This window comes from Dromaius novaehollandiae, chromosome 2 (assembly GCF_036370855.1).
Source record: "Dromaius novaehollandiae isolate bDroNov1 chromosome 2, bDroNov1.hap1, whole genome shotgun sequence".
Taxonomy (NCBI): Eukaryota; Metazoa; Chordata; class Aves; order Casuariiformes; family Dromaiidae; genus Dromaius; species Dromaius novaehollandiae.
In genome coordinates this window covers 49,073,396-49,087,000 of record NC_088099.1, presented here as the reverse complement: position 1 = coordinate 49,087,000, position 13,605 = coordinate 49,073,396, and the positions used below count along the sequence as shown (strand labels likewise).

General features: G+C 41.2%; 1 protein-coding gene across 5 annotated transcripts in view; it reads right to left on the bottom strand.

The window, feature by feature from the left end:
- The window catches only part of FYCO1 (FYVE and coiled-coil domain autophagy adaptor 1), a 54,507-nt gene that overhangs the window by 24,580 nt on the left and 16,322 nt on the right, over positions 1–13,605 (bottom strand). For 4 of the 5 annotated variants that reach the window (XM_064506421.1, XM_064506422.1, XM_064506423.1 and 1 more), the window contains exons 5-14: positions 12,986–13,092; positions 11,948–12,091; positions 11,075–11,168; positions 7,738–10,368; positions 6,567–6,659; positions 5,399–5,517; positions 3,786–3,953; positions 3,167–3,316; positions 1,448–1,653; positions 913–1,057 (exon numbers count right to left, since the gene is read on the bottom strand). In XM_064506421.1, coding sequence (XP_064362491.1) covers positions 913–1,057; positions 1,448–1,653; positions 3,167–3,316; positions 3,786–3,953; positions 5,399–5,517; positions 6,567–6,659; positions 7,738–10,368; positions 11,075–11,168; positions 11,948–12,091; positions 12,986–13,092 — 3,857 coding nt within the window. The remainder of the gene's footprint in view (positions 1–912; positions 1,058–1,447; positions 1,654–3,166; positions 3,317–3,785; positions 3,954–5,398; positions 5,518–6,566; positions 6,660–7,737; positions 10,369–11,074; positions 11,169–11,947; positions 12,092–12,985; positions 13,093–13,605) is intronic. The other variant, XM_064506424.1, reaches the window with a different exon arrangement.

Below are 13,605 nucleotides of genomic sequence, written 5' to 3'. Positions count from 1 at the left end.
GTGGCTATTTTCAGTTTAGCATTTAGATCTATCACTCTGATTTTTCTGCTGAGAAGCAAAACAAGTACAGAGTTTAGGTGAAATTGCTCTTCATTTTCTTTTCAAATATATAAAAGTTGCAACTTTGTCAAGGAAGAGTATTTGCAAAAATTATTCATTTTAGAAACATGATATATTTTACAGAAGAGAATTTAAAAAATATTTGAATGAAAGTAAAATATAGTTTTATATAAACACAGATATGCATTAAACTATAATAGTACAACATAAAGGTTGTGAACTCAATTATTCAGTTGACTTTCGTTCCTCTTCATTGCTAATTTATGCAGAAACAAATGTTTAAAAAAAAAGACTGAAATCTGCATTTACTCTCATTTTCTGATGAAAAAAGAGTGAAGCTGTGGCAGATCTAGCTATGCAATTGCTGTTCTTTATCTTTTCTGTTAACAGTTTCTTTAAAGTAGCAAGGAATCCTAGAGAGACAGACCAGTTATTTCACATTCACTTCAATGAAGTCATAAGAAAAAGGATTTTTGCTTCTTTTTTCCACCCACAGTAATGATCGGTCTGATGGAGAGTATCTGTTAGCTCCTACCATAGATTGAGGGCAAACAACCAGTGACCTAATCTGGCTTGCAAGTTGACTTTAATGGTGACAGCACAGGACTGGGACTAATTCTTTGTACTGTGGAGAAGTAGGCAGACGGAGAGGATAGACCTGTTTGGCTTTACTAGATTTGACGCTGACTATGGAAATGGGCCAAAATTATTTTGTGTTGGTCTACTGAACATGTGGCCGGGAACAGAAGTGGTTTCTCTTCATACACAAGCTGGCTATCCCCATTAAGGGCAAAAAATAACACTATATAAAACCCAGAAGAGTCTCCTTTCCATGAAACAGTGTTTACTCACAGATCTGTCACACTTTGATCCAGAGACCCTCCTTCCATCTGACTTTCACTGTAGAGCAAGTCTGATTCCTGTACTTGGCACAACTCCTCATCAGTGATTATATCATATGCTGCATCATCTGGTGGTTTAGAGGCTTCGCTTGCGACTGTGCCATAAAAGAACATCAAGAGAAACATCAGTAACATTAGCACAAGTATCTGTGGTTGTTTGGAAAAAAAACAAACAAAAAACAAGCAATGAACCAACAATATCAACAGAAAACCCTTAAGAAGGAAGACTGGGCTATTCTTCTACCTTTACAGAAGCGTTAGGCAAGTACTAAGAACCAACTGAAATCCTCAGGCTGACTAATCCTCATATAATCTACATGCAGATTTGTGGCAATACTAACAAAACCCAGTGATGGGACCAGTTCCACTCTGACAAAAGTCCACGAGCACGCAGGTTCATGAAGCAGGAGACGACCCCATGATTTCTAAGAGAATGTCCAAGAACCCTATTTATTTCACAGCAGAATGTGAAACAGTACGCTAACCAAAAGCTGCCTCTGTTGGTGACACTGGTGATTCCAATGAAGCTGGTGATCCTTCCTGGTTTGCACTGGACCCAGAGTCATCTGTATAGTCCACGATCACTCTGGGCTTATTAAAGCAAGCTCTGCAGCAACGCTCCTTCTTCCCGCCATGCCTTGTCACCATGTAGTTGTTGCAGCAGTAATAGCAGAAAATGCGACCACACATTCTAGAAATGATTCAAAAACAAAGGTGTAAGAATGGTATCACTTATAGGTGGACCTAATATACATGGCAGAACCCAGGGCTTTGTCATAATGGTCTTGCTCACTGTAAAAGCCTGCACATCACATCCAGGGCAAAACTCATAATACACACTGTGTTGCTTTCTGAGATTAAGCAAGCTTTCTTGACAAACAGGGAATAGAAATGCACATTCAATCTTTGTTTTAATAAATAGGGAAAATTGAAAAAATATATATTGAAAAAAGAAAGCGAGACTATGCATTTAAATATGAAGAATTACATAAAAAAAATTAAATACCCACAAACATGCAATACAAATAAATAATACATACATTAAATACATATAAAGAATATGCATTTAATAATATTATGCAGGCCAAATCTCATATTCAGTTATAGCAAAACTCTAATTGATTATAATGAGTATAAGAACAAGTCTATATGCCTCTACTTACTCTATCACCCCAGCACCCCCTTCAGAAAGGGAAAAAGAGTCAATACTGGAAATGTACATGTACATTCACTGATCCTGCCCTCCCCCCTCCACAGCTTGTCACTATTAAACCCATCAAATACATTTTAATGAACAGCTTAAGACTTTCATGAAGAAAAGCACCTAGCAAGGATTACTGTCAATTATGAAGTCTTAGCATTTTTGGTTTTCATAATTATTTGAATCATTAGTAGGTATTGCTGGAAACATGAGCAGGTTTCACACATTTTAGTAGAAATGAGTAATCTGAAAGTTGCTGCTGGAAATGACTTCATTATTCTTAATCACCATGGAACATTCTCTGCATTAACATGCAATTGAAACAGTCCCAGTTCTACATGCCTTATGTGATGAATCAGGTAATGAGGGTAAAGCGTAGCAAAGAGCCAAAGCCAATATATCGCTAAGACCATGAAATGTACTGAATGTACTATCTGAACTTAAATATATTTGAAGAAATCTTAGTCAGGTAAGTAGTGACTCCAAGCAGGCTAACTGTAGAGTGATTAATTGAATACGAACTTTTTATCTCTTTTAAAGATTACTGTGCAATTGGTAATAATCTCTCTATGTATCTAAGGCAGGTAACCAAATTTATAGTTGCGCGCCATGTTTGGTTTGTTCTGGAATACTCTAATCACAATAACGAAACCATCTTAGTGAATGTTATTTACAGCATACACAGGTCAGTAGTCAGGTTGAGGAAAGACTATAAGAAACATGGTGTGTAGGGAGTGATTCTTTCTCTAGTACAATTTCTTGGTTTCCAGAAATCAGAAACTGATAGACTCTCCAAGTCCACGGTTGCATTCAGACCTTTGTGTTAACAGATGCCAAAAGGCCTTTCCCCATCAATGTCTTTATCCCTTTTTGAACCCACATGTTCTTTTAGCCTCTACATTGTCCTGCATCAATCAGTGCAAACGTTAAGAAGTATTTTCTCTATGTAAACTAGCATACTGGCTTTTCCTTTTGAACAGCATGTTAGAGTCCACAAACTCACCTGCAGTGGTGTCGGCGCACCATCCATGAAAACTCTCTCTGGCAGTCCAGGCAATGGTTAACCTCTGTGTCCCCCTGCCATTTCTGCTCTGCACTAAGCTTCTGCTGGAATTCAAGAGCATCTGATTTTTGCCACAGGGCATCCTTATCTCTGCAGAGAAACAGTCAAAGGGAATAAAAATGTATATGAAGTATCAATGCTGCTTTGCTGTTAACTAACCTCAAAATGAACACTGGTGAAAGCTTCACAGTGTAAACTGTATTGCTGTAACTTCCAAGGAGCTTTCAGGAATAAAGATGGTTCAGGAAAACTACTGAACTATTTGGGAAGGAGGGAAAAAAAGGCATGATATGCAAAGAACTACATAGCTTTTGCAAAAAAGCAAGGAATTAAGGAAGAGATCACTTTGGGTTTTATATTCTTGACTGCATTAAGGAAAAGCAAAATTTCAGCTGCTGATGAACTTGGCCATTATCTGTACCTTCAATTCAGGAATACAAGATTTTAGGCAGTATCTAGGCACTAGATTCTAGGCAATACCTAGGCACATCTAGGCAGTACCCCTTAAAATCCTAAGCCAGGATTTTAATTTCTGCCTCCTGCTTCTTTTGATGCTAACCTGATAAGTTCTATCAAACGTTCTTCAAGGAACTGTTTTGTTCTCATCAGGTCATCCAGCTCGGCAAACAACTTCTGGTCGCTGCTATCTTTGTCTGCTACCACCTTGCTGAGCTTCTCACTGTATTCGAGGGCTTGCTCTTTTGCTTCATTGGCTTCCTTTTCGGTCCTGATCAAATACAAATGCAATTAAGAACCTTTTTTAGTTCATGTGCATGAAAGTCTTCTCTAAGGAAGATAAGCAGGCAGCTTCAGTGAAATTGTTCAGTTAATTACTGTGCATATTTTCATAGCTCTCCAGTTTTCTGCATCAGGGCAACTGCACACAGATCTGTTATCCAGTGAACACAGCCAGCGATCAGCAATTTCTTGGATCCCCTGCTTATAGCTAGGCTTATGATGGTGGCCACATTGGGAATAAAATTGTTGTCCTTCAAAGCTAAGACCATTAGATGCTGCAAACTGAGCTAAGAGGCAAGGTCCTATAGATGCAAGTTACCTAGCATCTGCAGGTTGTACACAGGGCCATTTAATACATATTCCTCCATAGCTTCCATATTCACAAAAGGGAAGCAAAAAAGTTTCTCAGTATATTCTTCTAACATCTGACATAGATGCAATTCAAAAAGTAGAAGTTAAGAACCAAAGTTCACTGCACAATCAGTGCAAAGAAGTGTCCCCAGAAAGCTTCACAGAATGTAGGTCCTGGATTGATGCTACTGTAACTTCAGTACTATGAGGCCTAGCACTGGGTCAACAACACTAAGGCAAAACAACACAAAGGGCCAAGCTGGTCTAAATGCACTCAGCCAATTTAGCTGAATTCAAATATTTTGGTGAGTTAAATTTTATACTGCCAACCTTCATTGTAGATCAAGCATCATCTGTCTTCCCACAAAGAAAGACGGCACCAGCACAAAAATGTAAAAGTGACATAGGCTTTGGCTAGCTCATCACTACTGTGTGTGCTCCTGCCTCATGAAGAACTATTTTGAACTGCTAGATGATCTGCACTGTACAGATCCACACTATGGACCTTGGAAACAGAGCCTGAGTTAGATGCTTAAAACTGGTAAGAAATCTGCTGAATAAGACATGCAGGATGTGGTCTCATTCAAACAAATCTTACTGTGCCCCTGAAACATCATAGACAGGAAAGAAAAAAAATAAAAAAATGCAAATTTTCCATTCCTTACTAAAAAAAAAAAAAAAAAAGAAAGTCGGCCAATATTGCTATTTTAATCTTGTGACTGACCTGTAAGGGTAAAAGGAAGTTATGAAATGCCTTGCAGTTTCATAAAGGAAGGGAGACAATGAATTTAAGTCATCAGCAAAATTAACAAAGCAGTAAAATCCAAACCATGGATCCTAATCCACAAGTACTGTGTAATTTACATACTTCTCCTTTGAAGTATCAATCTGATCTTCCCAGAGAGTGTCTATGCACTATTTCCCCAACATAAATCCTGTGGAACATGCTGCTTCATATACCATAGCAATTTTCCATATGGCTTTGGTTACTGGCTCCTCACTTGGCTTCCAGATAACAGCTTATGTAAGAGAACCCACTTGGCTTCCAGATAACAGCTTATGTAAGAGAACCCAAATCCCCACCTTTCTAAAAGTCCTTTCAGAGACATCACCTCCTCTTCCTTCTGCAGCCGAGCAGATTCGGATTCAGCCAGCTGCTCTCTTGCCTCATCCAGCTTGCTAGACAAACTTGTGTTTGCAGCCTGGCAAAACAAATAATTATATTTACTTACACAGAAAAACAGCACTTGGTACCAAGTATTCCACAGTTACCAAGGCACCTAAACAATGCTTTGAAAGAGTCAATCAAAGCCAAGCCATCAATCAAGACTTTATTGTGCAAGCAGACACTAACTGTGTACTGATGACTGATTACTTCTGTCACACTGAATAAGGGATGAACTCTAAAGTAAGACAGTATTAAACAGTGCCTATAATTCTTATCAGCCCATGTAATCAGCTTTTGTCTCCTAATCAAGGAAAATCTCTTAAAGACAATGGCAAGATCTAGATGTTTTTTCAACATCTAAAAGCCTCAAAAGAAAAAGAAAACACAAGAGCTAAATACCCAGATTTTGGGCTGTTCATTAAAGCTATATGGAACAAGATGGACAGTGTAAAGAAAAACTTATTCCACAGCCAGCCTCTGCAGACAAATCTGCCAAATTTGGACCCTCAGTTAATGCATGTAAATTGTACCGAGGCCTCTAAAGGTGTATACATTTCCAGCAGCACACAGGGCCAGGTTCCTTAACCTTAACTTTCTGCTTTCCCGACCTCTTATTGACACCTCGATACTACCCTCTTAACCCAACTGTTTGATAAATGCATTAAAAAATAAATATTTTTCTGGCTGGGTTATTTCTCAGCCAGATCGGTTCTGATTCAGTGCCCCTTGCAGCCTACAAACAGTTGGATCCACACGCAGGGCTGTGTGGGATACAAATACAGGACCTAAGACAGACACTTTTTAAATTGTGCCCCCATTTAAGAATCGAACACGCAGCCAGGTCTTCGATAACACCTGACTGGCTTTCAAAGCAGGACAAATCCTAAGTGCTGCTTGTGCCTTTGTTAATCTCCGTTTCAGTGGCTAACTTTAGGTTCCCAGTTATTTGGCTGCAGCACCTGTGTTTGTTCAAGGGCATTCTCAGGCTCACAGCCAGTCATCAAAAATGCCAGCTCTCTGCTTGGTAACACTAATGCCTGCTGACACAAACACCTCTGCCTTTTAATCAGATTGAGCACCTACTTGTAACTCTGCAATCTCTTCCTCCGCAGCACACCGTTGTCGCTTCTGCTCCTCAAGTTGCTCTCGTACTTTCCCACACTCCTCAATGACAGCCTAGCAGAGACATTGAACATGGAGTGAGCATTCCTTTAGCGGCCACCCCTTCACCTAAGAAACTGCCAGATGCGGATCATGAGTGCTCCACTGCCACATATGGGATAAATGCAGCACCCCTTTCAGACTCATGGAGGACACCCTAAAAAGGGGCACCCAACTCACAGATTCAAGAAAACTCTCTTCTGTGGTGGCAGATAAGCTGTGTTTTACTGAAACTTGCTACGGGCTATTACAGATTTCAACAAAAAGAAGACCCTGCTTGCTAATAGCTTTGGCTCAAAAGAGCAAGACAGCCCAAGTCACCTTGAGGTTTAAGTGCATATGAAAAAGAAACACAGTTGAATACACACAATTTTCTTACACTCACAGGATTTCTGCATACCCACTGGCATAAACCTCTGATCAGCTGCCAGTCTTAGACACTATCTCAGAATGGCAGAACAAACACTCTAAAATCTTTAGCCTTCAGGTGTGCCGCTTCACATACACAGGGCTGACTCATGCTTTTGTGGAAGCAAAACTTTGATCTTCTCAGCCATTACCCTGAGCAGTCAAAAACAAAAATACATGAGGGAATTATGTGCAAAAGCATATGGTCTCAGTCTAAATTTGCTTTCATCAGAATCAGTTTTCAGGGGAAGTAGTGCTAGGGCCATGGGGGTCAGGTCTCATAACATTCATACCAAGAAAAATGAAAAACAAAAAAGAAAATCAAGACTGTGACCTGAGGGTGTGGTTCAAGGAGATGCTACCTTTAGTGGTGAAGCCAACATAAAAAGTTATCACCCTCTCCACTACTGGCTGCCTCTTCCATAGCACATGGCCCTCTACTGGGTTCACAGGGCCACATTTACACACCTTCAAAAAACTCCAAAGGGTTATTTTACCTCAAATCAGCCAGCTCATGAGTGCACAGACATTTTCAGATTCTCAGGCTAAGGTTAGTTGTGATCTGCTAGTCTCAGAGCCTCAACAACGCAAACCTTAGTATTTCACCCAGTAAGTTCTGCAGCAGATGATGAAGCAGGGGAAATCCTGCACAGCTCCCTGAGGGATAATGATCACATTAATTTACCTTGTATTTTGTCTGATAATTTAGAATCTCTGTGCTCATTTGAAATTTTATTGTGGACAGCTCTTCTTGGCTGCTCTCTTGGAAGCTCTGTGCCTGTTTCTTTGCTGTCTCCAGCTGCGTTTGCAGACTTGGGACAGCTGCAGCACATATCTGAGCTTCTTCCAACTTCTCTTGCAAGCTCTTGTTCTCCTGCCTGAGAGTAGAGATGTCAAGCTTCAGCCTATCCTGTTCCTCTGCAGTCTGCTCTTCCAGTTCTTTGAGCCTCCCTGTGGCCTTGGCTAACTTCTCTTCCGTATTCATCTTTTCAGCGGTCACGGCACAAATCTGAATACCAAGTTCAGCCATATCTGTGTTGGTCCTGTGGAGGAGATCTTTGTTTTCTTCATTTTCCATTTTAACAGCTTCCAAGTACTGCTTAACTTCAGACAGCTCTTCCTTTAGGTTCAGCAAATCATTTTCCAGCTCAGCTTTTTGATGAACCGTCCTCTCCTGCTCTTTTTTCAGCACTTCTTCTCTCTCTTTACACTGCATCAATTCTTGCACATGATTTCTGTTAAGTGACTCACTTTCCTCTTTCAGTTGTTGGACAAGCACCTTCTGTTCCCCCAAGACAGTCTCTGTGACTGCCAGCTCACCTCTCATCTGTTCTTTCTCAACAGTGGTCTGTTGAAGCTTGACTCGCAGGTCGAGGACTTCTGCCTGCAGCCTAGACACTTCACCTCGGCTGATCTGCAGCTGCTCTTCACTCACCATCAGCCTGGAGGCTAGCTCCTTTGCCTCTTTCTCCAGAGAAGCTGTCTGCTGTAGCTGCTGTTTTTCCACTGATTTCTTCTCTGCTGTGAGGGATTCAATCAGCTTTGTCTGGTGAAGACACGTCTTTTCTATGCTAAGCTTTTCCACCTCAAGAATATCTGCCTTCTTCCTGTGTCTTTCAGCTTCTGCTCTTAGTTGCTCATACTGGCTCTCCATGCCTTGCATTTCTGTCTCCTTCTCTCTGAGCTGTGACTGGAGAGACTCTTCACTTTCCTTCAAGGAGCCCAAGCTCTTTTCCATTTGTAAACTATACCGTTTGGCACTCTTCAGCTGGCCTTCAAGAAGAGCACAAGACTCCTTGGTTGCCTCTTCTCTTTGCTTCAGTTCTTTGTAGTCTGAATGTAGAGTGTCTAACCTCTCCTCCAGAAATTGGCTTTGCCTCCTGGCATTCTGCAAGTCTTCATCCAGCTGTTTGTTCTGGCCTCGGAGCTTCTTCTCTTTTTCATCGACTGACACCAAGGCATCATCTATCTCACTCTGAAGCTGTTTCTCAGAGGCTCTCAGCCTGGCCACCTCAGCTTCCAGGGAGGCTTTAGACTCTTCCACATTTTTCAGCTTCTCTTCCACCTTCTTCTTGGCCTGCTGCAAATCTGCATTCTCTGATTTCAGCTTACAGTTCTCCTCATCCTTTTCACTCACTGCAGAGTTTTGCTGCTCCATCTGCTCCTCCAACTGCTTGACTTTCTGGCTGAGGCACTCTTTTTCAGATGAGATTTTCTGGTTTTGTTCCTCAAGGCTATGCACAGTATGACTCACCTTTGTTAAGCGACCTTCCCGTAGTTCAAGTTGCTCTGCCAGAGACTGGGCTTTGTGCTTCAGTGCTCCTTCCCTCCTATTGTACTCCTCCACAAGTTCCTCTTTTTCTTTCCTTGCCTCCTCAAGATTTTTTTCCAGTGACCCCACCTGAGCCAGCAACCCCATTACCTGGGTCTGGAACTCAGCCACCTCCTTCCCTTTCAGGGTTAGGGCCTTCTGAAGTGCTTCCATTTCCTTTGCCATGGTTTCCAGGCTCCCAAGCAGCTTTTCACTCTCTTCCCTAGAGTCAGCAGTGAGGTGATTGTATCGGGATTCCAGTTCCTTCTGCACCTCTTCTTTCAACCGCAGCTCCTCCCTTGCTGCTTTTAGCTGAGATGCATGTTCATCATTGAGTCTTTGCATGTCTGCGTTTTCCTTGTCTTTCTCCTGAAGCTTCTCCAACAGTCCTTGTATCTGTATGGCAGAATCACAGTGGGCTGTGGCTTGCTGTCCTTTTTCCTCCAAGGCGGCATCAACTTTTGCCAGGAGCTCCATGTTCTTCTGTTCCACTGAACTCAGCTTGGCCTTGAGTTCATCAATGCAAAAATCCTTCACAGTGATCAAAGCCCTAGAGGCCTCCAGCTCCTGATTCAACAGCTGCAATTTTGAAGCACAGTTCTCCTTGCTGGTCTCCAGCTGCTCCAGCTTTGTTGAGTATTCTTTCTGCTGCTCCACTGCATTCAGTTCCAGTGACTGCAGGCACTTCTGCAGATCATGAACAGTGCTCTGAGTGGAATGGGAGACCTCACACTGCTTCTGCAACTCTGTGATCATCTTTGTCAGCCGGGAGTTCTCCTCACTGTAGTTACTGCTCTTCTCTTTTTCTACATGTACTTGTTCTTTCTGAAGGCTGATGGCTGCCTGGAGCTCCTGGTTTTCCATCTGTAGCTGGTGAATTTGATCCTGAAGCTCTCTCTGTCTCAGCTCAGCTTGGTCAAGTTCTAAACGCATCTCTTCAAAGCCCTCAATGTGTTCAACATTTAGTGAGTTATTGGCATCAGGGCTGGAGGGAAACTCTTGGGCCTATATGAGCAGAAGGGGAAAAACAGAGAGTTTAAAACTTAATTCAGAGTTGCATTTTTCAAACAAAAAAATTCAAAAGTTCCAGAAATAAGGATGGCTTAGCTTTTTGTTGCTGACTATTGGTGATAATAATGATAAGAACATTGAGGAGATCCTGTCAGGATAAAAAAAAAGCAGCTAAGAATTCAAGTTATTGATATCCTCCTTGACTGACTGATTTATAGGCTTTTCTATAGCGCATAGCACCTCAACACCTAAACACTTAAAATTTTAAATTTTTCCCATTTGTTGGTAACAGCTTCAAGGAAACTTAAACATGCATTTAAAAGCTTTGTTCAGATGACAGCCTAGGGTGAATTCAGGTTCTTAAAGCACCATGACATCGTGGGTTGCATTCATAGCACTACAAAACATGAACTTAAAGGAAAAAGGATTTGTTTTCACAAAAGATAAATGAAAACATACCTATTTGTATGTTGTCTTTAGTATCTTTTCTTTTGCCTTTAAAAGATTTGCATGTTCAGTTGCATCAGCTACTGGACCATCCTCTCCATTTTTAATTAGAGATCTCTTTCGTAACTTACTGTTGTAAGAGTCACAACCATCATAAAACTATCAAGCTCTAAGAAACTATGCCATTAACTAAAGATCTACCATGCTAAGAAAGTAATACCTCTGTTCAAACATTTATTTTTCATTTGCTTACCTGCAAATAGTTGCTCACTAAACTGCTCATGCTGGAACTGCGACTTGGGGGCTTCCATAAATACGCTGAAGATCCAAGGGAGGATAGTGTTCTCCTGTCAGTCACATGGAGGAACAAGAGGACTAAGCACAAACACACGTTTTTCTACTCCTATCTGTAAGTTTTATCTAGTTATAACTACCACAAACAACCAGACATAACTGTGCCTGTTGTCTGGGCCAACAGTCACTGAAATTGATGGAAAACAAGAGAGAGATATTAAAGGTGCTGATAGAACACTATGGGACTGGTATACACGACCTCCCACATTCACAAGATCCAATGCAGTTTTGATCTATGAAAGTGTACTGCTGTGTGGTGGGTGCTCAACCAGATGGTGGCAGCATGCAGCTGTAGAAAACTCCGATGGATGTACATGGAACTGGATCAGACCTAGTAGTGTTTGTTGTTCCCCTCTCTAATGTGGGATCAGGTCTCCTGCAGTGAATGCACACTGTCAACTCTACCTCTACAGGAAGTGAAGCAGACTCCTCAGCCATTCAGTCATTAGGGGCCTGAGATCTTTAAACAAAGGAGTCAAAAACATTTCTTCTTGTGTCTGTGAAGATGAAAATTCCTTGGGATTTGAGCCCAAACTACAGGTAGTGGAAGGACTCTATTACAGACCTCTGTGAGCATCAAAACTGATCTCTGGTATGCTGTATATGTAAGAAAAAAAGGCCAATTTGGTCACAGACTAATTATACGGAGAAACCGTATGCCTGCTCTAACACAAGTGTTCCTACCTTTGAAAGCAAAAAAGATTTTACAAATTCTGTAGGTAGGTATTACATGGCCCTGGTGCTACAAAGCAACAAAGTGTTTCTATCTTACCTGGCAAATGTTGGCCATGCAGCATCTAAATCGTAGCCTCTTGATGCCAGGTCAAACTGAACATCAGTGAGGTCATAGAGTTGACCCACAATGTCAGAACTCATTTTGGAATTCAGAAATGGACTTCTTGCATAGTACCAGTCACTTGAAAACAAAAAATAAAGCAGTACTCATTTATAAGTGAAAATGAAGTAGGAGTTTCACTTGCAAGAAAATAAAACATTTTCATTTGCTCTTTTCTTCTAAAACATTGGCTCTACCCTAGAAAAATTACTCCAAACGCAAAATGAAAGCAACCAGACCCATCAACCAAGATGCCACCCCTTCGATATGAATGAAGGCAAACGGATTCAACGAAGCCTACATTTTTCAAGAAGCCCCCACACAAAACATTTTTTGCTCCAGTGCTTGGGCAAAAGATTGGCAAGACAAAATAGTTGCCATACACTGGATAATCACACAGTAAATACATAAAGCACACACTTAGCACCTCAAGAATGAGAGACATAGAGCAGCAGCCACAGTCAAATACACCGTATAAACAGTTTGCTTTTCCTAAAAGCACTATCTATGTCACTCCCAACTAACTATAAACTGTCTTTGGCATTCCTTGGCCAGGGACAAGCTGTTCCTCTGCATGATACTCTAGAGAGTAGCAAACACTTCCTGAGGCTTTTTGCAACACAACCAAGTTCATCTTCCTTTACGATGTACAGCAGATAAGACAAATGCAGGATCTTCAATGCTTTTGAAAAGTTTACCCTCAAAACCCATATAGAAGCATCAGGACTTGGATGAGCCACTCACTGTACATGTGCTCAACTGTAACAACTTTCAACATTTACCAGCCTAAGATAGGTATGAACCAGTAACCCAGGCGAGAAGGTCTATTTTTATTTGTATCCTATTACCAACCCTATAAGCCAACCACTGGAAGGGTTTCATTCTTTTTCAATAGCCACTCTGTCGATCTTTTGTTTTGTTGCTTGTTCACACTGAACAATCACCCTCTGTTTAACAAGGTACTTTGCTATTTACCTGGTCACTTTGGTGTTCATAAAACATTGCTGCAAGGTGTCTGCTAGTCTTTGGTGAACCAAGGAGTAACGAAGAAACGCTCTTCCTCTCCCAAGAGATGTTCGTAGCTGGAAGGGAGAAACAGGAAAATAAAAATAAAATCTAAGCACCATTTATAAACATGTACAGAGACACGACCAGTGCAGACTACATACATATGCCAAAAACACAATAAGCCACTAGGTAAAAAGGGAGTAATAAGAAGTGCCACTGAGACACACTCTCTCCCAATATGTTTTTGGGGGAATCTTTTATGAATGATGAATTCATATCTGCAGCTGGCTGTTGTCTGCTTTATAAAAATATAGAGGGCATCAAAGGACCAAATCATCTTCAAATATGCTGAGTACATGGCTACAGATTATGTTAAGGGCAATTCCAATATAAGGCAAAATCTCAGTATGCCTGGCAAAGCCAGGAATGCCTGCTTAGGCACTTTAAGCTGCGTCTGGCCACAACTGGGAGTGCTTGAGGGCAGATCTATCCATAGCACAAAGGTGTACATATATACATATACATATCCCCAAGGACACAATAACACCAGCCCGTGCAAAAAGGCTTTCTTAATACTCAGTCTTTAA